Source organism: Bos indicus x Bos taurus, chromosome 3 (assembly GCF_003369695.1).
Source record: "Bos indicus x Bos taurus breed Angus x Brahman F1 hybrid chromosome 3, Bos_hybrid_MaternalHap_v2.0, whole genome shotgun sequence".
Taxonomy (NCBI): Eukaryota; Metazoa; Chordata; class Mammalia; order Artiodactyla; family Bovidae; genus Bos; species Bos indicus x Bos taurus.
In genome coordinates, this window is record NC_040078.1 from 66,762,103 (window position 1) to 66,785,275 (window position 23,173).

The window sequence follows — 23,173 nt, forward strand, 5'->3', positions numbered from 1 at the left end:
TCACAGTTTAAAAGGTCTTTCTACCTATCTCATTTTAGCCTGAAAAAAAAAAAAAAAGGCAACTCTGAGGTCTATGGTGAATTGTGTTTCCTTTAATACATAGAAGTGTTATGTAATTGTTATGAATTGAAGTGTTATGCAATGAAATGCTAGGCATTGAAGTGTTATGCATTCTTATCCTATAATTTCATATCCTCTCAAAAATTTCAGGCACAAAGTAAAGCCTTCCCTTACTCCAATATCAGCAAAACAGATATCTAGAAAGGAGCTATGTTATACTTGGAATGGTTATGAAAAAGAAAGAAAAAAAATAGCAGTAAACAAAAGAAGGAAACAGTGGGTTAAGGGGTAAAAGACCCACATCTAGTCCCAATTCTGTTCTCTCACGAGTTCAGTCATTTGACCTTCTTGGTCTTCATGGACATCCTGGCATTAGGAAAGCTTGGTCTATATCACACAGCTATTACTAAAACTCAGTAAGAGAGTATACATAAAAGTGCTTCTAAAGGTTATTATTAGTATTATCCCTGAAATACAGGTGCTCCTTGAATAATATTTACACCTACATTTGACAGCTTCTTAAATTGCATTATTTTTCCTGAAAATTAGATTTGCTCCTTTTTAATGTCATAACCAGGATGGACTTCATTTTCTCCCATAAATTACAGTATCCTTCAACTTTTTTTGTTGAGTGTAACTTATGACCATTTTTTTTACCATGCTTTTATATTTCAATTCCTATTTTTCAGTTCTTATCACATGGTTATGATTATTCACCCTAGAAACTCAATATGGCTAGGATGATAAGAGTCTGAACTACTGTATAGAGCCATTAATATAAAATAATATTACTTTTTCTCTGGTGGTGCCATTATATATTCCATAAGTATGCCTTGTGAATACATTTAAATAAATCATTTGCCATTAGTATTTCAAAAGATATTCTGGCCCACAGATCACAAATCTCTCCAGAAACACATCAGATTCATTTTTAAAACTCCAGGAAGTCCATTTCCAACTTTTTGTTTAATGCCTTCCTTAAACAGGAACTGAGTTGGCCCAAGATTCCACATGTTCCAAAATCTCTGGAAGAAATTATGGGCTTATATGGCTCGCGTTTCAGTATTTGGGAATGTGATTTTAAACATAAGCAACTAAAACAGTTACCTCCTGTGATTATCTAAAATAACAGTGTTACCAAATACTTTAATACAACTACTTTCCTACACCTCAATCTACCAAGAACCTTGATAACTCTTTATATTTTTCTAAAATAAGCATTATAGAAATATCAGCCAATGTCATTACAGAAAATAAAGATGAGAAAGTACATAATAATACTAAACCTAGTAATTAACCATACTTTCATCCAGAGTTAATACCACCATCTTTGTACACAAGAAAACCACTTGGATTATGTTTTCTTTGTTAATGACTAAGGTTCTTCTGGGCTGTTCTCAGACAGAACTATTTAGGCTATTATCTAAACCTCACAGACTTTTTCCCAAAAAGAGAAAAAAGACTGTATTTCCATCTAGTCAATTGCCTTTAAAATAACAGGAATTAAAAACAACCTGAAACTAAGCATAATTATTGAATAAAAAAGATAACCCACTTATCCTGAGTGCTTGAACAAAAGAAACTATAGCCACGTCAGTGACAGAATTATATTACTCAAAACTATTTCCAAAAACTGAGTGTCTTATTCTACGTGATTCCCCAAAATATTTGGTAGATGTGTTGTACCAAGGAACTTCTAGAACTCAAACAATTCTTCAATGACATTCATGACTGGGACACCTGCCCATCCCTCTCAGCTCTACACAGTTTGGAGACTGGCTCCCAGCTCTAGTAGACCACTGTAAAAGTGAAAGAACTGGGAAGATAGAGGTCTGGAAGAACAAAGTAAATAAAAATTAACATCTCAGAAACACTAATTGATCACTTATGTGTACCAGGCATTTCCACATACTACCTCATTTCATCCTATGACAATTCTATGTGAGAGGCATAGAATGAGATGAGATTTTTATCTCATGAGAACATAGGATGTGAGAATGTAAATATTTAAAGAGATGAGAACAGATGAGAACATAAATATTTTACAGATGAGAACATAAATATTTAGAGAGATAAAAACAGTTTGTGATTAAGTAGTATTTGGTGCACATGTAACTTCAGCCCTGGTTATCCAACCCTAAGCTCTTTCCCCTACCATATTGCCTCTCTCATACCTAATATCTGCACAGAGAGATCCAAGTTACTGATCACTTCCTAAAGCATTAGCTCAGCTAATCCATTAGCTCAGAGCATCAGGTCATAAGTGCAGGCATCACTACACCCTATGCAGAAGGAAAAAAAAAAAAGCTCAACACCCCTTATATGATTTGTCTAAAGTCACATAGCTAGTGAATGACAGAGTCAAAACTGGAATTCAGACTTTTGTGCTTTTTCTAAGCCATGATACCATAGCTGTGATGTAAATATAAATTCAGCTTTAAACCTAAAACTCCTAAAAGGCAGAGACTACAAAGTTTTTGCTCTACATGGAGCCAAATATACTGTTTATTTAATAAACCACCCACTTCTTTAAAAGAGTTAAGGAACTAACCTGATGGTCCAGTGGCTAAAACTCCATGCTCCCAATGCAGGGGGCTTGGGGTTAGATCCCTGGTCATGGAACTAGATCCTACATGCTGCAACTAAGACTTCATGCAGCCAAATAAATAAATATGTTTTTTAATTTTTAAAAAAAATGAGTTAAGGTAGCTTACAAAAAGGAGCTTTTGTAATTGGATTTTAAGAATCAAATGTATTAAAAAATAAAATATCAATCAAAATATTGTTATTAACCACCTAATATATTTGATTAATATCAAAATACTAATACAGGGAATTCCCTGGTGGTCCAGTGGCTAAGACTCCACTCTTCCAGTGCAGAGGGCCCAGGTTCAATTGTTGATCAGGAAACTGATAGGTTCTGCAGGCCGCAACCAAAGATTCTGCATGCTACAACTAAGACCCAACACAGACAAATAATTTTTTTTACTATTAATACATTGTTTGACTTAATATGTCATTTTAAATTATTTCTTCCAGTTTATTTTAAAACTGACCGTAACCTAAAGAAATGAATGGAATTAAATGGATATTTAAGATCTGTTATTTTCTCAGTATAACACATGTAATAAATTTCTAAAGATTTGTTTTTTTTTAATATATATCATTTTATAAATATGATATCTTTGCCTTCACCTTGACAATGGCTACAGTCATCTAGAAAAAAGTTTCAGTTTCTCAAAGATATAAAATTGGCAACAAGACAGATATTTAGAAACCTGATACTGTATGCTCTATTTTAGACCTTCATAAGGATATTGTACAAAGCCCTGCCTAGAACTATGTAGAACTTTCTATAAATGATTCACTTCTAAATTAGCTGTCCTGGGTCAGCAGTGGCTTCTTAAATAAAAGGTGATTCATCCTTTGTACTGTTCTTTCCCTGGTACAACCACTGTTTTTCCCCATTTTTTTTTAATGGACAAAATAATGTGACAAAAATAATTTTATTCCCTACCCCGCAAAAAAGGAAAATCAAGTCACATGTTTTAATCTATGAAATGACTTCCCAGAGTAACCAAACAAACATTTTACTTTGTTAATGAAATCTAATCAAAGCAACTATGTTATCAAAGAAAGTCCTTGATAATCTCAAACCAATTCTTGAAACATATGAAAAGGTTAAAAGAATAGCAATAAGTTTTAGTCTTGCCTTTGTGGATATTACATAGACACTAAAGCAACGAGTAAGATAAATCAAACATGGATAGCTATATATATCTATCCTCTTCCACAATATGCTTCAGGTCAGAGGAGATATCTGAGCTTTAGCCTAGTATAATAATGCTGCAAGGTTACGTGCCAATTTGAAAGACATCATAAATCACCAATATTCCCTATGTCAGGTGCTGTCTCAAATTTTCCAGGTTCTAAACCACTTATCCTCTTAAAAGCTTCCTCTTGTTTGACACTTAAGACGCAAGAGAACCTCAAATGGGAAGGAGAAACTATAACGAGATGTTTTACATCCAAGAATGTAGCAGTTTGTGAGATATTAAATTATAATTATTAGTAAAGAGACCTATGACTAAACTTTCCAGTTTACTAAATATACAAACATGAATTAAAAAAAAAATAGCTATTTGATCCCCAACAGGTCCTTAAACAAAATTTTGAAATTTGTTTGGCAAAATGCTCATGTATTACCACATTCATATCAACCAGGAAGCAGACTTGTAACACTTACAATGAAATATCTGTGAGGTATGTGATATTTCAAAACCACCCAAGGGAATTAATTCCCTGGCAGTCCAGTGGTTAGGACTTTGTATGTTCACTGCTGAGGGCCCGGGTTCAATTGCTGGTCAGGGGACTAAAAGACCACAAGCCCTGCAGCATGGCCAAACAAAAACAAAACAAAAAACCCATCCAAATAAATCATGGAAAACTGGGAAGCAAGCATGGGGAGCCACCAGGGGTCAAAACAGAGTGATGAGAGGATATGATCCTGACGGAAAGAGACGAGCGCTTTATGAAGAAAATGGGCCATGCAAGAAACTGTAAACATCTTGAGAAGACAGAAAAATTGCAATTGATTTTTATTCTAAACTAGGACACCTGAAAGACATTAGAAAAATATACTGCAGAGTGACAGGACAAGAGGAGACAAAGGAAAATGTACTATGGGGTTCCCTCGATGAGAGGTGACTAGGGGCTGGGTGAGGGAGTGGAGGCAACTTATTGACCACCTTAGACCCTTATTCATTAGAAGGCTTGAGATGCACAGAAAACCTCACCCATGGGTAGGGCCGGTGAGATGCAAGGGAGAGTGTGTAAAAATTCTTCTAGGCTTGGGTTGCTCAATTTTGAGCCACCTCCCACCCCACGGGTAGACAGCGCCAAGAAGAGAGACTGGGAAGACATGGAGAGGAGCTGCCAGGAATAGAATCCTGTCATAGCATTGGAGACACTTAGTCACAACCCCAGCTAGAGCCTCTCACCTTTGCTCCAGAGTTGTTTATGACCCGCTCCCACCCCGCCCCATCACGAAGCAGCTTCTTCCCACCCTCTGCTGGCCAACATTCCTGCCCTTCCTGCCCGTGGGACTCCTGGGACTGGGGTAGAGGGAGGAGTTAGAGAAGAGGGGAGGAGGACCCCGCAGGGCCAGGAAACTTCCCGAAGAAGCTGGCAGGCTGCTGCAGGGTTCCGTCCTCAACTCCCAAGAATGTGTCAGCAGGCCAGAGCCAGGACAGGCAGTACCAGAGTCTCCTGGCTTCAAGCTTAGTGCTGACACTGTACCTTCACTACCTGCTTCTATTTTTATCCCTACACCCTCCTCTCCCCACACCGTCCCTAAATCCCTACCATTCAAAACCTTCCTTACTGCCTGGGAAACTGGCTTGACTTGTGGGTGCTTAATTAGCAAATGTACAATAAACTTTCTCACGTCACCTTTTTTTTTTTTCCTTTTCTATAATTAGAGGGACTCTGAGTCCTAGTTTACCCCTGTTGTCCCAGAGTAATTATTAATACCTTCCTTTTCACTCTGTGAAGTGTCTGGGTAGGAAATATAAGTTCCCTAGCCATCTATTTATAATACTTCTTCTATTAAGCTGATCAAATAAGCACGCTTCCTTTTCAGGATGATAAGACCAGACAACATGAGATAAAAGGAAAAACATGTGATTTGCATGTTGAAGTAAAGTAATGGTAGAGTTCTTCCTCTATCCTTTAGCACCTAAGTAATCTTACCCAGAAGCTTCTTGGAAGTCAGTGTCCATGATTGAAGCACAATTAAGATTCTATGAGTCTTAACAAACGTGGGGAGAGTTGAAAATGAGCTCTAAGTGTTCTGTGGCAAAAGAGAGTAGAATAATTTAGAATTCCATGCTGAGGAAAATTCTGTCACAGGTATATCTAGAGATATGACAAAAAGAAATATGGGTATTCCTACAGAGTTATTTTTTGGCTCAAGAGAAACAAGCATCGATAATGCAATGCAAAATAATTCTGAATAAATTAATATATTTAATATTTCAAGTTTAACTGAGATTTTTGTTGACTGAAATAGTTTATTAGGTTTACACTAAGCTTTATTGAAGAAGCCCTTCTCACAAGAGTCCACGTTAGTTGCTGTAACATAGCATTCCATACTGAGATAGCTTAGTTTGAGGATCATGTATAGAGACAAACTTTTAAATTTGCTTTCCACACTTTCTGGGATTAGGCAAAAAGTAGGAGAATGAAACTGTACAGGTCTAGAATAGAAAAATTAAAAGGAAAAAATTACAAAAGATTAGTCAAAAAATTGCCTAAAAAGCATCTTTTTTGAGGAAAAGAAGGAATAAGAACTAACATTTATTGAATCATTGTTCTAGATACCTAATATGCTATTTCATTCAGTTCTAACAACACTCCTATAAGGCAGGCATTATTTGTATATTTTCCAGGTTCGATTGCATTACTTAGTTTTCCAGGTGAGCAAATTGAAGCTCCTCGGTGGCATCTCTAGGCACCAAACTCAGGGTATACCATCCTACCCAGAAACCACCTCCTCATTAGACTGACCTAAAGCATTGCTGTCATGCCACCCTGACTATCTATCACAGGATCCTACAAGCCTGTGAAATAGCCACAGCAGATACGTAGCTTTGAGCTATTGCAAAAGCTTGGAATCTCACAAATTTAACTATCCATGTTTCACTCCGTATAATTACAGTCCAATAAGACTGATCCTAAAACTAAAAATGTAAAACAGGAGGCCTTTCTACTGTTTCTCCCTTCCTGTTGCTTTCCCATTTTGCCCACTGCCCCCTCCTTTACTGCCTAGCTTCACAGCACAGAGCAAGTGCTCAACCTCCAGCAAACTGGCATAAAGCAATGTTGCCAGTGGGTGGGTGAGGTGATACTGGAAAACTATTTGAAATGTTGTGGGAGCTTTTTTGGTTGTTACAATGATGATGTGACACCACTGGCACTGGGAGAGGTAGAGGATGAGGTAAGGATACTGCATGAAGTCTAATCTCAGAGAGGTTCAGCTCAGTGAAGAGCTGTTTGGCATTCTGCATGATTTTCTCTCTCTCTCTTTTTTTTTTCTTTTTGGCTGTGCTGAGTCTTAGTTGCATGCAGGATCTAGTTCCCTGACCAGGGATTGAACCTGGGCCCCCTGCATTGGGAGTACAGAGTCTTAGCTACTGGACCACCAGGGAAGTCCCCTGCATGATTTTCAAATGTCCTACTAGAGATTCATGTCGGGAAGAGAATATATACATAATGATTAAAACCTAGATCCTCTGTGTTACAGATAAAGTAGGCTTTGTTATGAGTTTTCCTGGACTGCAATTACCACGTAAACCAAAGAAAGCCTTTCTTATTTGCATAGAACCTTATCAAGAGTTGTTCATCTCAGAAAGTCAAGTCACTGTGTCCATGTTATTTGAATTTAACATAAAACATATCAGCTGCTCCTATTATTGTTAAATAGTTCTACAAATATCTACAAATATTTAAGAGAGCAAAAGATAACATAGAATCAAAATATTCCTGTCTTATTTCTATTGTTCTATTCTTTTTAAATTAATCACTGCAGATGGTGACTGCAGCCATGAAATTAAAAGATGCTTACTCCTTGGAAGGAAAGTTATGACCAACCTAGACAGCATATTCAAAAGCAGAGACATTACTTTGCCAACAAAGGTCCGTCTAGTCAAGGCTATGGTTTTTCCTGTGGTCATGTATGGATGTGAGAGTTGGACTGTGAAGAAGGCTGAGTGCCGAAGAATTGATGCTTTTGAACTGTGGTGTTGGAGAAGACTCCTGAGAGTCCCTCGGACTGCAAGGAGATCCAACTAGTTCATTCTTTGGAAGGAATGATGCTAAAGCTGAAACTCCAGTACTTTGGCCACCTAATGCAAAGAGTTGACTCATCAGAAAAGATTCTGATGCTGGGAGGGATTGGGGGCAGGAGGAGAAGGGGACGACAGAGGATGAGATGGCTGGATGGCATCACTGACTCAATGGACGTGAGTCTGAGTGAACTCCAGGAGTTGGTGATGGACAGGGAGGCCTGGCATGCTGCGATTCATGAGGTCACAAAGAATCGGACACGACTGAGCAACTGAACTGAACTAAACTGATTAGCTATTAAGTATAGATACAAGCAACTGACTGCTTCATTATGTCTTCTAAGATAGTTTTCCCAAGTATTTGCATTGAAATCCATATTTGTTTCTAGTATTACTGTTAAGGAATATATTAATTTTTAAAGTTTTATATACATAGGTAGATGTTATTGTTTAAATATTTATTTCAGGATAAGTAAAAGTGATGCCGCAAAATATTTGTTATTACAGGGGAACTTTGGGTCCAGTAAGATTAAGAACCACTTGTATAAAGGAAAGAGCATGAGCTGGGAGTTTGACAAACATAAGATAAAAGATATCTCTTTGGACTACATGATTTGAGTAGTTTATTTTTGTTCTGAGCTACCATTGCCTCATCTATCAATCACAGTCATTTCTGGGAGTGCTGTTAAGAACTGCTATTTCAGACAAAATAGCACAGGTTAAGTAGTAATGATAGGTGTTCAACAATAACTCCCTTCTCAATGCTCAAGCTGTGCTTCCCTCCCCCACTTAGCTTTACAAAAAGGCAGGAAAATTAAGATAGGAAGCAGGAAGTATAAAGAATACAAAAGGAGAAAGGGAGTAACAAATCATGACCAGTACCTAATATTTAACTATACCCAGAACACATTGTTAGTATCAGATGTGAGCAGGTTTAAGTTACATTCTGGCCCTAGATCAAGTTACATTCTGGCCCTAGATCATGAAGAACAGGTTGTTAATGCCAATCACACAAACACTACTACTTAATGCAACATATGGCTATGCAAATTGTTCTAAGAATGGATACAGAATTATTATTTCTTCAATCTTGTTACTGTGTATCCCTGTAAGACCACTTAAAGTTAACACTGTAACTTAAGAACCTGTGACTTTTACAGACTGAGATATAGATCCTAGATTTTAGCCTTTTTTTTTAAGGTTGGAACTTTTCCTCTATGTGTGCTTTGATTATCTCCACGGAGATTTTTATACAATAGCAGATGCACTTTCTGGAGTGCTAGTGTTCTTGAGCCTCTTAGCCACTACTAATTGGATCCAAATACATCCCTAAAAGGCAAATATTCTATCACTGACAAGATCTAAGATCCTTTCTACCCTTTCACTTATCTGTAGAAGCCATAGGACCTCCCTGGTATTAGCCATGTCCAAGCTTCAACTTTCTACTCCACATTTTAATCACCAAAACTTCAGAGTACTCAGTACACCCCAAACAGAAAAGCTAGAGTTTCTAAGACAGTGAGAAAAAGAAGCAGTTTTTGGATCACAATACAGAGAAACAGTGGCAGTCATCCATTCTCAGTTGGCTTCCTCTTTTCTTTACCTTGGCAAGTATCTAGCCCAAAACTATTTGTTAGTTGCTTTATTGAATAAATAGTTTCAAGGAACACCTTTAGAAGTACACCAAAATTCACAGAAGCATTAATTACAATTGCCAAAAAATGGAAACAACCTAAATGTGAATAGACAAAGGTGTGTGGTATATACATACAGTGGAATACTAGTCGGCCATAAAGAAAAAAATTTTGCCACTTCAGCAACATGGATAGACCTGGAGAGTATTATGCTAAGTGAAACAAGTCAGACAGAAAAAAAGAAATGCTATATGATATCACCTATATGTGGACTCTAAAAAAAGTACAACAAACTAGTTAATAAAGAACAACAAAAAAAGAACAGGCTTACAGATATAGAGAACAAACTGGTAGTTACCTGTAGAGAGAGGGAAGGAGGGAGAGAAAGAGAGGGATAGGGGACTAAGAGGTACAAACTACTATATATAAAAAATAATCCACAAGGATACATTGTAAAACAGCAGGAATATAGCCAATATTTTATAATAACTAAAAATGGAACATATCTTAAAAATTGTGAATCACTGTGTTGTATACCTGAAACATAATGCTATGCCTCAACTCTAGTTCCATTTTTTAAAAAAATGAATACCTCTGGTTATGTCAGGTGATAGGGGTTTATCATAAGGAGACACAGGGAAGCAAAAGTACAGGAAATATTTTCAGAAGACAGGCTTCTTAGAAATTACTAAAAATTGGCTCATTGCCATTAAAGACACACTATCAGCTCTCCTGACATGAATGACACTCTGATGGCCCTCTGTGACCCTGAAAAGACTGCAGTGACTCTTGTCATCTCCAGGCTTCAGTGTCAGGTCCACTTTTTTGCTTCTGCTACTACCAACTGTACAGAACAGATATATTGTATGCTCCTAATTTGGTTAAAAGTAGAAAGGAGGTTTACATCCACATAGATATGTATTTACTTTCACACACATACTTATAAATTCACAAATTTTATTTTTCTATAAAGATGGTCAAAAAAGTGGCCAAGCCAGATGCTTCTGGGGAAGGAGGACTAGGGAACTATGGTTCCCACCCCACCCCCCCCCCACCAAAAAAAAAGTGGATACCCTTTCCACTAAGTGCATATATTATTTTTTCAATTAAATTAACAATTGGTTTTAAATAACATTTACTATGTAGCTCCACTGTGGACTTCTGCTTCAGAGAGTTATTTCTGCTTGGAGATTTAGTGAATGAATAAAACAAAACCACAGAAACCATTTTCCTTTGGTGGCCTTTGGTCAAACATAGATATGCTCATTAACTGCTGCTGCTGCTGCTAAGTCGCTTCAATCATGGCCGACTCTGTGCAACCCATAGACGGCAGCCCACCAGGCTCCCCCCTCCTTGGGATTCTCCAGGCAAGAACACTGGAGTGGGTTGCCATTTCCTTCTCCAATGCATGAAAGTGAAAAGTGAAAGTAAAGTCGCTCAGTCGTGTCCAACTCTTAGCGACCCCATGGACTGCAGCCCACCAGGCTCCTCCATCCATGGGATTCTCCAGGCAAGAGTACTGGAGTGGTATGCCACTGCCTTCTCTGGCTCATTAACTAAGAGCCAACAAATGGAAGGGAAGGTAGGTTATAATTAATAACACTGAAGAGGAGGTCAAGAGATGAGACAGGCTGGATTAGGAATATATCTTATATATTGATTATAGCAGGAGAAGGTAATGGCACCCCACTCCAGTACTCTTGCCTGGAAAATCCCATGGATGGAGGAGCCTGGTAGGCTGCAGTTCATGGGATTGCTAAGAGTCGGACATGACTGAGAAACTTCGCTTTCACTTTTCACTTTCATGCATTGGAGAAGGAAATGGCAACCCACTCCAGTGTTCTTGCCTGGAGAATCCCAGGGACGGGGAGCCTGGTGGCTGCCATCTATGGGGTCACACAGAGTCGGACACGACTGAAGTGACTTAGCATAGCATAGCATAGCATTGATTATAGCTCTCATGTTTATATCTAAAAAGTTTTGAGGTAACTACAAAAGAACTTGTGTGATACCACAATCCCAAATGTCTAAGAAACATATTTGATGTCACAAAAGCAGAAAATGTCTTAGCTCCTAAAATTTTATTTCAATTCATATTACTGTACCTTACTGAATCAGATACATGGCATTCTATTTCCCAAGATTTTTACTGAGTTTAAAACACTTCATCTTGGTTACCAAAGAGGGAAGATCGAAGGAGAGAGAGGGATAAATTAGGAGTTTGGGTTTAACATACACACACTACTATATATAAAATAATCAATAAGAACCTATGTATAACATAGGGACTTCTATTCAATACTTTGTGATAACCTATATGGGAAAATAATCTGAAAAAGAAAAGATATATATATACACATATAACTAAATTGGGCTTTGCAGGTGGCACAGCGGTAAAGAATCCACCTGCCAATGCAGAAGATGCAAGAGACGCAGGTTTGATTCCTGGATCAGGAAGATCCCCTGAAGTAGGAAATGGCAACCCACTCCAGTATTCTAGCCTGGAAAATGCCATGAACAGGGGAGCCTGGTAGGCCATAGTCCATAGGGTTGCAAAGAGTCACACACAACTGAGCACGCATGCACACACTCCTCTATAAAAACCTTGCCTCTGACTCCTGTTGGCACAGAACTCCCCTTCTGGTTTTTGCTGCTGCCCAAATCAATTTTTGTTCAAATATACTCAATTTTAATAAGGCTCAGTTTATCCTTTAATAGAGTAAATGGGGAAAGAATCAGTATTTTTCCAGGTAAAGGGAAGAATAGACAAAAATCAGAGAACTAAGAATAGTCTCACGTTCTGTACAAGCCATGGAAGATATCTTCAACACCCCTAAATCAAGAAGTCTCAGGCTACATATTCTCCCCAGTGTCCTCTCCAACAGGACTCCTTATCTGCTGTTCATCTGCCTTTGTACTACAGGACCTACACTGGACCAGAGACGAGCACTGATCCACAGGTCACCTTTGCCCCACCTGTCCTGTACCCTGACTCACCAACAGAAACTCATTCTCAAGCAGTTCAAGTTTGAGACAGAGTGGGACACAAATACAGAGGCCAAACCTCAAAGACACAAAGAGGAGGCAATAAGGGCCTTAAAGGAGCAAAATCAAAGGAGAGGACAGTCAAGAACAGAGTAAGAGGGACTTCCCTGCTGGCGCAATGGATAAGAATCTGCCTGCCAATGTGGGAGACATGTGTTCGATCCCTGGTCCAGGAAGATTCCAAATGCCACAGAGCAACTAAGCTTGTGCACCACAACTACTGAGGCCCCTCACCTCAACTATGAAGCTGGAGTGCTACAACTACTGAAGCCCATGCACCTAGATCCTGTGCTCAGCAACAAGAGAAGCCCTGCGATGAGAAGTCCTCACACCACAGCAGAGAGTAGCCCACACACGCCACAACTAGAGAAAGCCAGTGCAAAGCGACAAAGACCCAGCACAGCCAAGACAGATAAAAAGTAGATCAATCAATAAATAAAATTTAAAACTAAAAGAGTAAGAAGTAGGGAGAGAGTGGCAGAGAGGGAAGGTAAAGGACTTGCTCTTGGTTTCTCAGAGTCTAAAGTTACTGCTTTCACTCAGACAAGCATGAGTGATATTCCAGCAGTCTACAGAACTGGACTGTCCAGCTACAGAGGTGATTCTGGGCTTCCTCACCTCCCTGTATGTCCTAACAAATACATACACATTGTCCAAGGTAACCTGAGTGTGTCCATCTCTTAGCACATGCATTCAGGATGTCTGGAGGGGTGGGTGCAGGGGAGGGATGGCAAAGGGGCCACCATCTGTCTGTGAGGTAGGGGAGGGGTTCAGACTTGATTCTACTGTTGTTTACACACCTACTTTAGAGGATCTCCAGAACACAGAGCAACAATCTTAAATCCATTTCTTATCCTCCTCATAGCAACGAGGTCTATAGGACAGTCTGGTGAGAGTAACTTCCCACTTCTCAAAACGAGTTACAGCTCCTGTCGGGGGGCAGGGGGCGGGAGTTGTTTCTTTGATTTTGCTTGCATTCTTCATATAAAACCAAGGCTGATGCTCAACAGGCATAGTGAGCACACATAATGATTGTAGTATATTTAGAACTTCTCAGATAGTACTGCGCAGTTCCAGAAAATACCATCCTATTTGACTTAAACAAAACTTTATGAAGAAAACACAGCAAATGAATAGTCAGTTGTGTTTCAACTTGATAAAACACCAGCCAGGGATCACTCCTCTGCTGAAAAACAGTTGAGTTATTCTTATTGCCTACAGAATAAAACCTATACACCTTTAAGGACGTTTGTAATCTCACTACTGTCTACATCTTCAGCTTCATCTCCTACTGGATTCATCATCTATTTTTTAAAATTTTTATTGGGGTGTAGTTGATTTACAATGGCACCCCACTCCAGTACTCTTGCCTGGAAAATCCCATGGATGGAGGAGCCTGGTAGGCTGCAGTCCATGGGGTCGCGAAGAATCAGACATGACTGAGCGACTTCACTTTCACTTTTCACTTTCATGCATTGGAGAAGGAAATGCAACCTGCTCCAGTGTTCTTGCCTGGAGAATCCTAGGGACAGGGGAGCCTGGTGGGCTGCCGTCTCTGGGGTCACACAGAGTCGGACACAACTGAAGCGACTTAGCAGCAGTTGATTTACAATGTTGGGTTAGTTTCAGGTGTACAGCAAAATGAATCTGTTTGACATATACATATATCTTCCATCATCTACTTTTATTTATTAAACTTTAATGGAGCATCTAAACCATCTAGCAACTCTGAAAATGAGATTTTAAGGAAAAATATCCTCCCAGCCCTCAGTAAGAGATAGGGAAGTAACTAAATGTGCTAATGCTATGTTAAAATATGCAGTTGTGGGTATTAAACATGGCTAGGTTGACAGATTCACAAAGAAGGCTTCTTCGAGGAGGTGACAGTTGAGACTCGAGAGGTGAATAGGAGCTATCAGAACAAAAAAGTGAGAACATCAAGAGAAAAGGCACAGAGGACTTAAACAGTTAAACACTCTGGATTTAAAAGGTGGTTAGGACATGAGACTTAAGCACACACGAGGCAGGACTCTAGACAGGCAGGCCAGACTAGAAAACATTTGGCTGGTGGGGGTTATTTGTAAGTGCCATGGTCTGAATGCTTATCTTCCCTCCCCTAAAATTCAAATGTTGAAATCCTAGTGTCAATGGGTGGGGTTTTTGGGTGTTGCTCAAATTTTGAGGGTGGAGCTCTCATAAATGTGATTAGTGCCTGATCACAGAGGCTCCAGAGAGATCCTTAGCCCTTTTCACCAAGTGAAGACACAGAAAGAAGGTGCTGGTGATGAACTAGGAAACTGAGCCTTCAGGGGTAACCATGCCGGCACCTTGATTCCCAGCCTGCAGAATTGTGAGTAATAAGTTTTTGTTTTTTAATAAGCTACCCAGTTGGTGTTACTTTTTTATAGCAGCCTGAAAGGAATAAGACAGTAACTGGGAGCCCTGTAGTTTTTTGAGACTGGTATAATCAGAGCATCAATATTAAAATAGAGGATGGGTGTGGGACAGTTCCTGGCAGTCCAATGGTTAAGACCCCCCACTTCCAGTGCAAGGGCAAGGTTCAGTCCCTGGTCAGGGAACTAAGATCCTACATACTGTGTGGCACGACCAAAAAAACTTTTAAAAGAAAAAAAATAAAGGATGGGTGGAATCAGGGAAATCATATTCAGGGTGCCCCTTTAGAATCCGTGTTGTAATAGACCACTGTCAATGCCTTCCAGTCAAAAGCCACCAGGAATTCTCATTTCTAGTTTACTGTCCCTTGCAACAAAGGAGACAGCACACCATGGAGAACTGTGGGGAGAGTCTGAGTAGGAGGGTATTAGACAAGATTTGGGCTTGTGGCAGGTGATGTTAGGGAAGCTTGGACTTGCTGTCAGGAAGTGGGGCCAAATCTATGACTCAATATCCTAGTAAACTTATTAAAAGGTGGGAAAAAATGTCAAAAGTAAAGCTGTGGTTGGTAAAAGGAGCTTCAGTCAATTATATTAGTCAAGGCAAGGGGATGTCTGATTCTTTTTGTGGTATGGACAATGTTTGCATTTTTGTCTGTTCAGACATGATTACAGAGTAGTCTTATTTCTGTCTGACCCATCACAGTCACAGAATGGTCCCTTCTGATGCTGATGTTCTATGAAATTATCATGTCCAACATGAAACCATCATGACCTGCCTGTGAGCGTCAGGTCAGCTCCCAGATGTCAGGAACTGACTTTCTCTTTCTCACACTTCTGCTCAGTGTTGTTGGGCTTGCTTCATAATCCTCGGATCTCAATGATAAAGTGCACACCAAACTCCCAATTCCTTCATTTACCTGTGTTTTTACTCTTTTTCCTAGGAGAGCAGCATACAAGTCAATGAGCCCCATTTTGTTCTATCTTCCTAGATTTCTCATATGGGAACCAGAAAGACACTGTTCAACTTGCCAGTTATCTGCCATTGCTGGGAAATGATCAAGTTTGCATCACTGTTCACAGTCTCCAGAAAGTGCCACGATGACAGAATACTGACTTCCACAGGGGCTCAGGGCTGGCGTCAGCAAGTTGAGAAAAGCAAGCAGTTTTAGTTTCTGGAAGGTTTCACGAGACAGCACCCCATACACTTAACTTACTTAGGAAGCATTCTACTTACAGAGATTCCAGCTTTGCAATTTCTGGAATTTGTGGACACGTAAACATTGGATCCAAGTCATTTTTACTTAGCTTCTCAGTCTTCATACTTCACCCTCTTACTACTCCCCAGTGAAGATATGAGTGATGCTCCTCATGCCTAACCCCCTCAAAGACTAGTTTCTTTCCTCACACTATAGTATTAAAAAAAAAAAAATTAACACATACATAAGATACCAGTATTGTAATCAGTACTAAAGCTTTATGCTAAAGATTCAGGCTTTTAAATACCATATTTTCATGAAGAATCTTTTACTCAACATATTTTGAACTCCAACTATGTTTCAGGTACAATTCTAGGCCCTTGTGGGCTGCATCAGAAAACAAAATAGACAAAATTCTTTGTGGAACTTATACCCTAGTATATGGGAGAGGAAAAAGACAAGTTAAATATATACAGGATGCTAGTATCAATGGAGGAAATTAAGTGCTGAAGGGAACAGGAGGTGCTATAACTTAGGAGTTTTGTTCCCTCTTTTTTTAGGGGTACTGTAATTTTAAATGGAGTGATCGGTACCAGTCTCAGTGAGAAGGCGATGTTAGAGCCGACTTAAGGAAGAGCATTCTGAGAATTCTCTGGTGGTCCACTGGTTAGGACTCTGAGCTTCACTGCTGAGGGTGCAGGTTTGATCCTTGGTCAAGGAACTAGGATCCCTCAAACTGGGTTGTATCTGGCCAAAAAAAAAAAACAAAACAAAAAAAGAAGAGCATTCTGCTAAAGAGGGATAGCTTCTGGGAAAGATGCAAAAGCCCTAAGGCTCTAGAGTTCAAAGACTAGCCAGGAGGCCATACTGGGTGGAGCATAAAGAACAGAGATGACTGAGTGGCCCCAGGGCCTGTAACCATCAATGGATGTTGACTTTTGCTCTAAGTAAGATGAGGAGCTATCAGTCTTGAACAGAGAAATGAGATATGAAATGTTATCTCACTGGAGATGGCAACTTTTGAGTTTGTTATAAAGGAGAAATGGGGTAATAGTGTGGAGGGATGGGAGCAGGTGACAAGAAAAAGTTTGTTTCATTTTTTTAAGACAAATAGCATGATTGCATGTTGAATATACAGCTTGAAATTAAAAATCACACTTTTTGCCTTTTCTGCTTCCCAAGTACCTTGTATTTGACTGCTTTAAGTATTGAGAGACAAGGGGCCGTATTTGCTTGACCCATTCAATCAACAAATTATTTAGTAGTTACATCACATACAAACTAATATAACTAAATCAAAGTTAATCATTTCAGAAATCTTTAGAGGTTTCAGTTTCTGGATATGTAAAGTATCTAACAAAATTTATTTCTTAATAGCTTTCAAATTCACTCTTTTCCTGCAATCTTTCCACATAATAGAGAATTAAGAAAACACATCAAGACACAAACTGCTTGTCAAACAATTACAGTGGTTCAGATAATCAAAATGCCCTTCAACAAGTTTTATGACCACAGCTCAAGAGTGTAGTGACCAACTCAAATGAATCCTCAATATTTTAAAAGATGGTGTTAAACTTTTTGTAAGAGTGTCCCCATATTTATGAGTTAACTGTTCTTTTAGATGAGATTTTTTTTCCCTTTACTGAATTGCTCGTTTAGCTGTTTAGAAAAATGATATCAGCTGTAAGAGATTTTTTTGCATAATTGGCCATCTGTTTCAAGGTAATGATTACAGACTGCACCCTGCAAGCAACCCATAGCTTTCGTTAGCTTCCTCCTTCAGGAACCAGGAAATAGGTGAAATCCATAATTATCAGATTCACAACAGCCTCTTTCTGAGGCAGTAAGTATTTTTGTGGTTGAGTCTGAGGCTTTTCTTGAAAAGATCATTTGTTTAAAAAAGAAGTTTTGCTGGTTTGTATTTGGAATTCAAATGAAGTTACTGAGAATCCCATGGCTGCTACGTAGTGAACTTGGAACCAGGAAACATTTCGAATCCCAGCTCCACCCCACGCCAGTCCCGTGACTCTAGGCAAGCTGCTTGGCTTCTCAGAGCCTCACTTAGCTCAATGGCAAAATGAAAAGAATCTTGCCTCAGTGCAATGGCAAGGATGGGATGACCACCATGTAGACTTACATGCCTGGCACAGCCAGGGGCACATTATAGACTGCCAGTAAATCCACCTGGATCTGCTACACCTGCCATCAGGTCAGGCCAAAGCCTTCCCTTTCTTCCTTAGCAAAGAAAGTACAGCTCTTCAGACAGTGCCATTTGTATCCTTAGAGCCACCTCTCTAGAGAAAAGGCAGGACTTCTGAGATAATCATATAAAAGGGAGAAATTTTTTGTTTGGGGGGTTTCCTCCCCACTGACATCTCAAGTTTATACCACTATTCCTCTTGCTGGGAGGATGGGATGATAAATGGATCTCACTGGTGTGCATTTTATTTTAATAAATTACTTGTTTCAAAAGTAACTATTGAGGACTTTCCTGATGGTCCAGTGGTTAAGAATTCACCTGCCAATGCAGGAGACATGAATTCCATCACTGTTCCAGAAAGATCCCACATGCCATGGGGCAACTAAACTCATGTGCTGCAATTATTGAGCCCATGCACTGCAACTACTGAAGCCCACAGCTTGAGCCCATGCCCTGCAACAAGAGAAGCTGCCACGATGAGAAGCCCATGCACCACAGCTAGAGAGTAGCCCCCGCTCACCACAACTAGATAAAGTCATATGCAGCAATGAAGACCCAGCACAGCCAAAAATTAACTATTTTAAAAAGTAACTATCGAAATACTTTGACATATACTATGATGATGCATATATACTTTATCCTGAATATACTTAACTCTTTTTAATCCAAATGGAAAACCTGCATATAAACGTTGTTTATATACATAAATACTAACACATGGGGCTTCCCTGGTAGCTCAGATGCAAGGCAGGAGACCTGGTTTCAATCCCTGGGTCAGGAAGGTCCTCTGGAGAAGGAAATGGCAACCCACTCCAGTATTCTTGCCTGGGACATTCCATGGACAGAGGAGCCTAGCAAGCTATAGCCCATGGGGTCACAAAGAGTCGGACACGACTTAATGACAAGACAACAACAACATACTAAGATATATGCCTAGGGTTACAAAAATTTATGAACTTTGATAAAACACATCATAATACCCACTGTTTGTCTTGAAATTCTAATGCAAGTCAGCGCATTGGAAACCAAAAATGCTGAACATGGTTGTCAAGCTATTACTGAGACACCCTGGAAAACGTGGGAAGCAATATAGCAATATAACCTCATGGAATTTGGAGCCAGGAAAAACCCTGATTTTAGAGACTTCCCTGGAGGTCCAGTGGTTGATTTCACGCTTCTGCTGCAGGAGGCATGGGTTCAATCCCTGATCAGGAAACTAAGATCCTACATGCCTTGAAGGGCAGCCAAAAAAACAACCTCACAAACACATGTAATTTGAAACACAAATGAAACACAAATTTTGAAAATTTTCTAAACCTCAAAGCATTAATTTTCTATCTATGAAGCAGAGCTAATAATAATACTTCTCAGGTATTAAGTGGATTGAGTAAAGTCATGCATCTTGAGCTCAAAATAATAACACATTATGATGACAAAGACTTAATGCAAAGTAAATAAATCTGGAGTCCCTAGTTACAGCAGAGAAGTTTAAAGTTCTCAATTAAGAATGATAACAGGCTCACTTAGCTTAGAACCCGGAAGATCCAAGTTTAAATAATGGCCCAGCCTTTTTGTTACTAGTTATGTGACCATGGCCAAAGGCCAGTCACATTTTACCTCAGCCCCCTCATTTAATTGTTAAGTATTAATGACATTATTAATAGTTACTATATATAAAGCACTGACCATATGCCAACGCAATCTGATGTTTATCTATGTGCTCCAGTCTTCACAATAACCCTTCAAGCTAGAGGCTCTTACCTCTATTTTACAAATGGCTGAAATTGAGAGAAATTAAATTTGTTCAAAGCCACCCAGCTAGTAACTGGTAGAACCTGGATCCACAGCCTGGTTTATCAGTCTCCAAATCCTGTACTTAACTACCCAAATGACCTAACTCTCCTAGGGAAAATCAAAGAACATTACTCCTGCAAGAGTACTTTGTGAACTGAAACATCACAGAATGGGCTTGTGATTTGCCTACCCCTCAGTGCCTGGGAAACCTGAAAGGCTAGCTTCAATCTCTTTCATCTCATCTTGGAATTTTGTCTTTACCTCAATTTCACTTGAGCCGATCTGATAAACAACATTAAAGGACAGACAGCCAAAGACAGTTCTATGTACTCCCAAGAGTTCAGGGCAACAAAGTGTTAGTCGGTCAGTTTGTGTCTGACTCTTTGCGACCCCATGGACCGTAGCCCGTCAGGCTCCTCTGTCCGTGGAATTCTCCAGGCAAGAATACTGGAGTGAGTAGCCATTCCCTTCTCCTGGGGATCTTTGCCACCCAGGGATGAACCCAGATCTCCTGCATTGCAGGTAGATTTTTTACCCCCTAAGCTACCAGGGAGGCCTTCAAGGCCTCAAGACCTTGTGCTTCTCCTTGAAATGTGGACAAAATACTTTCTTGGACTAACTCCTCACACCTGCATTTGCAGTTAGCTTGTTAAGTATAAAAAGTCACATAAATGTCTCCTGAAACTAGCTATAACAAACTCCAGTTGCTGGCACACATGCCATCAATCTAATTAAGGCAAATTTCAGTCCCCTTTCAAGGATACGGTGTCAAATGTAGAGCTAGCCCCTCTGAAATTTCTGTCAACTAGTCCCCTGCAGTTCAGTATAACTTACTTAGTTATCCACCCTTGGAATAATAATCTTCTTGGAAACACCAAAGTGTTGGTGCTGGACATGACATATGAGGGACAAAGTGGGGCTCAGTTTGGCATCACCTAGCCCCTCAATCCTGGAGATTCTCAGCGTGGCCATCTCACCCCGGCAGAGGAAACAGGAGGGCAAGGTCCAGATAAAGTGAAGGGTGTTAATTTACCAACCAGATCTCGACGCTGGAAAGCCGCTGAAGCTGCTGAATCTGGGGCTACTAGAGTCTATTCATTTGCATGAGGAAGAAAGGTCGTCCCGCGTTTCCCAGAAGCCAGATTGAGCCTGGAGAACGTGACTCTCTCCGGTCCTGGGACTGCCGTTTTCCCTTCACAGTAAAACAATCTGGCTGCCCCTGGGGCGCTCACGAGGGACCCCGTCCCTCTTTCGACCTCGGAATCGGGGAAGCGCAGCCGGAGCCAATTTAAGCCTGCGCAGCGGGGGTGGGAGATGCTGAGCCCCAGCGCCTGGCCCTTACCTCCGACGGAGGGATCTCAAACACGCCCGCGATCTTGGCGTAGAGCTCCTGGATACTGGAGAAATTCTCCACTCTGCCCGTGGCGCTTCCGTGGGCCAGCTGCGTGTGGAAAACCAGCCTGCGGGCGGGCGCCGGAGGGCTGGGCAGGCTGCGGACAGCCGCATCCGTATGCTCGCCCTCCACCAGTCGGGAGGTCTCCTTGGTGTTGAATTTCTTTTTTCTCCGCAGCCCCAGGGGCATCTTGCCTGGCCGAGGGCGGCGGCCCACCTGCGCTGCCAGCGGGCTGCTGCCTCCTTGGCCGGCCCCCTGGACTTTGTGCCCAGCGGCCCGCCCGCTCGAGGCAGGTGCAGCCTGGGCTGGGCCAATAGCAGAGGGCCTTCGGCCGGGCCCCGTCTGGTCAGGGCCCCCTCCTCCACTGGGAGGAGCTGCACCTGCAGGCGGAGGGGCCACCAGCCCTCTGGGATCTGCGAGAAGAAAAGTTGGACCTCAGGATAGGGAATGTTGCCTGCCTTTCCCGTTCTACAAAGATCAAACCATCAGCCTCTGCTGCTGACCCTACCCCTACCCCGCGCCCTGAGGGGAATTCAGGATGCGGAAACAAGGAAGCATTCTGTGCTTTGGAGAGTGTCCCTAGATAGTTAAGATGCATATCTTAAGGAATAATTTCAGTGAACCCAGACTCTTTCATCTTCTCTTACATAGGAAAATTCTACAGTCATTAATTTGAAATGTCTGTTCTTTGTGATTAGCAGTAATCTTTTGATATTCCAGTACATGTTTTTATCCAACAGAAACACTCATATATCGTGGCTCCTCCCTTACCTCTTCTAAGCAGTTTCTCAGAGCTATCTGAGAGGCTGTCTACTCAGCTAGAGTAAGGTCCTCAAGTGAAACTTAACTCGAAACTTTCAGGTTGTGCATGTTCTTCAGTTGATAACCCACTGCCTCATCGCATTTCCTAGCTTCTTTTCCCTCTTTAAAAAATAAAAAAAGTTGGCTCAATTTCTATAAAAGCCTTAGGATGCTGATTCTACAGAGCACCACATCTTAGGATACAACATGATGGCCCTTCTGGTGACAGTCATAAACGTGTGGTAGGGGCTCACATGTTTGTGGCCGGGCCACATGCTTTCATGTCTGTACACAGAGGATAAGAATTTAAGTGGAAGACAATCTCCATCTTTTTTCTCTGTACCATTGGAGAAGGCAACGGCAACTCACTCTAGTACTCTTGCCTGGAAAATCCCATGGACGGAGGAACCTGCTAGGCTACAGTCCATGGGGTCGCAAAGAGTCAGACACTTGAGCGACTTCACTTTCACTTTTCACTTTCGTGCATTGGAGAAGGAAATGGCAACCCACCCCAGCGTTCTTGCCTGGAGAATCCCAGGGACAGAGGAGACTGGTGGGCTGCCGTCTATGGGGTCGCACTGACGCAACTTAGCAGCAGCAGCAGCAGCATATACCCTGCAAGGCAGAATTGGAAGGAAAAGTTTTGAGATTAGTACCACATTAGATTTATAGTCACATACCCTCAGCTGACCCCTCAACAACTCTCAGTAATCCTTGTTACTTTTTCCTGGGTACCTTTCTCTCACCAGTTTCCCTGGTGGCTCAGATGGTGAAGCGTCTGCCTGCAATGTGCGAGACCCGGCTTTGATC

The 23,173-nt window shown here is 40.8% G+C and overlaps 1 protein-coding gene and 1 non-coding gene across 2 annotated transcripts in view; both read right to left on the reverse strand.

Annotated features, from left to right (window-relative positions):
• GIPC2 (GIPC PDZ domain containing family member 2) overlaps positions 1–21,872 on the reverse strand; it is a 99,729-nt gene extending 77,857 nt beyond the window's left edge. The window contains 1 exon segment of the mRNA XM_027536803.1: positions 21,512–21,872. Coding sequence (XP_027392604.1) covers positions 21,512–21,751 — 240 coding nt within the window. The 5' untranslated portion in view covers positions 21,752–21,872.
• TRNAG-CCC lies at positions 7,196–7,268 on the reverse strand. Its single transcript has one exon. It is a non-coding gene; the product is annotated as a tRNA-Gly (tRNA).
• Positions 21,873–23,173: the final 1,301 nt, after the last annotated feature.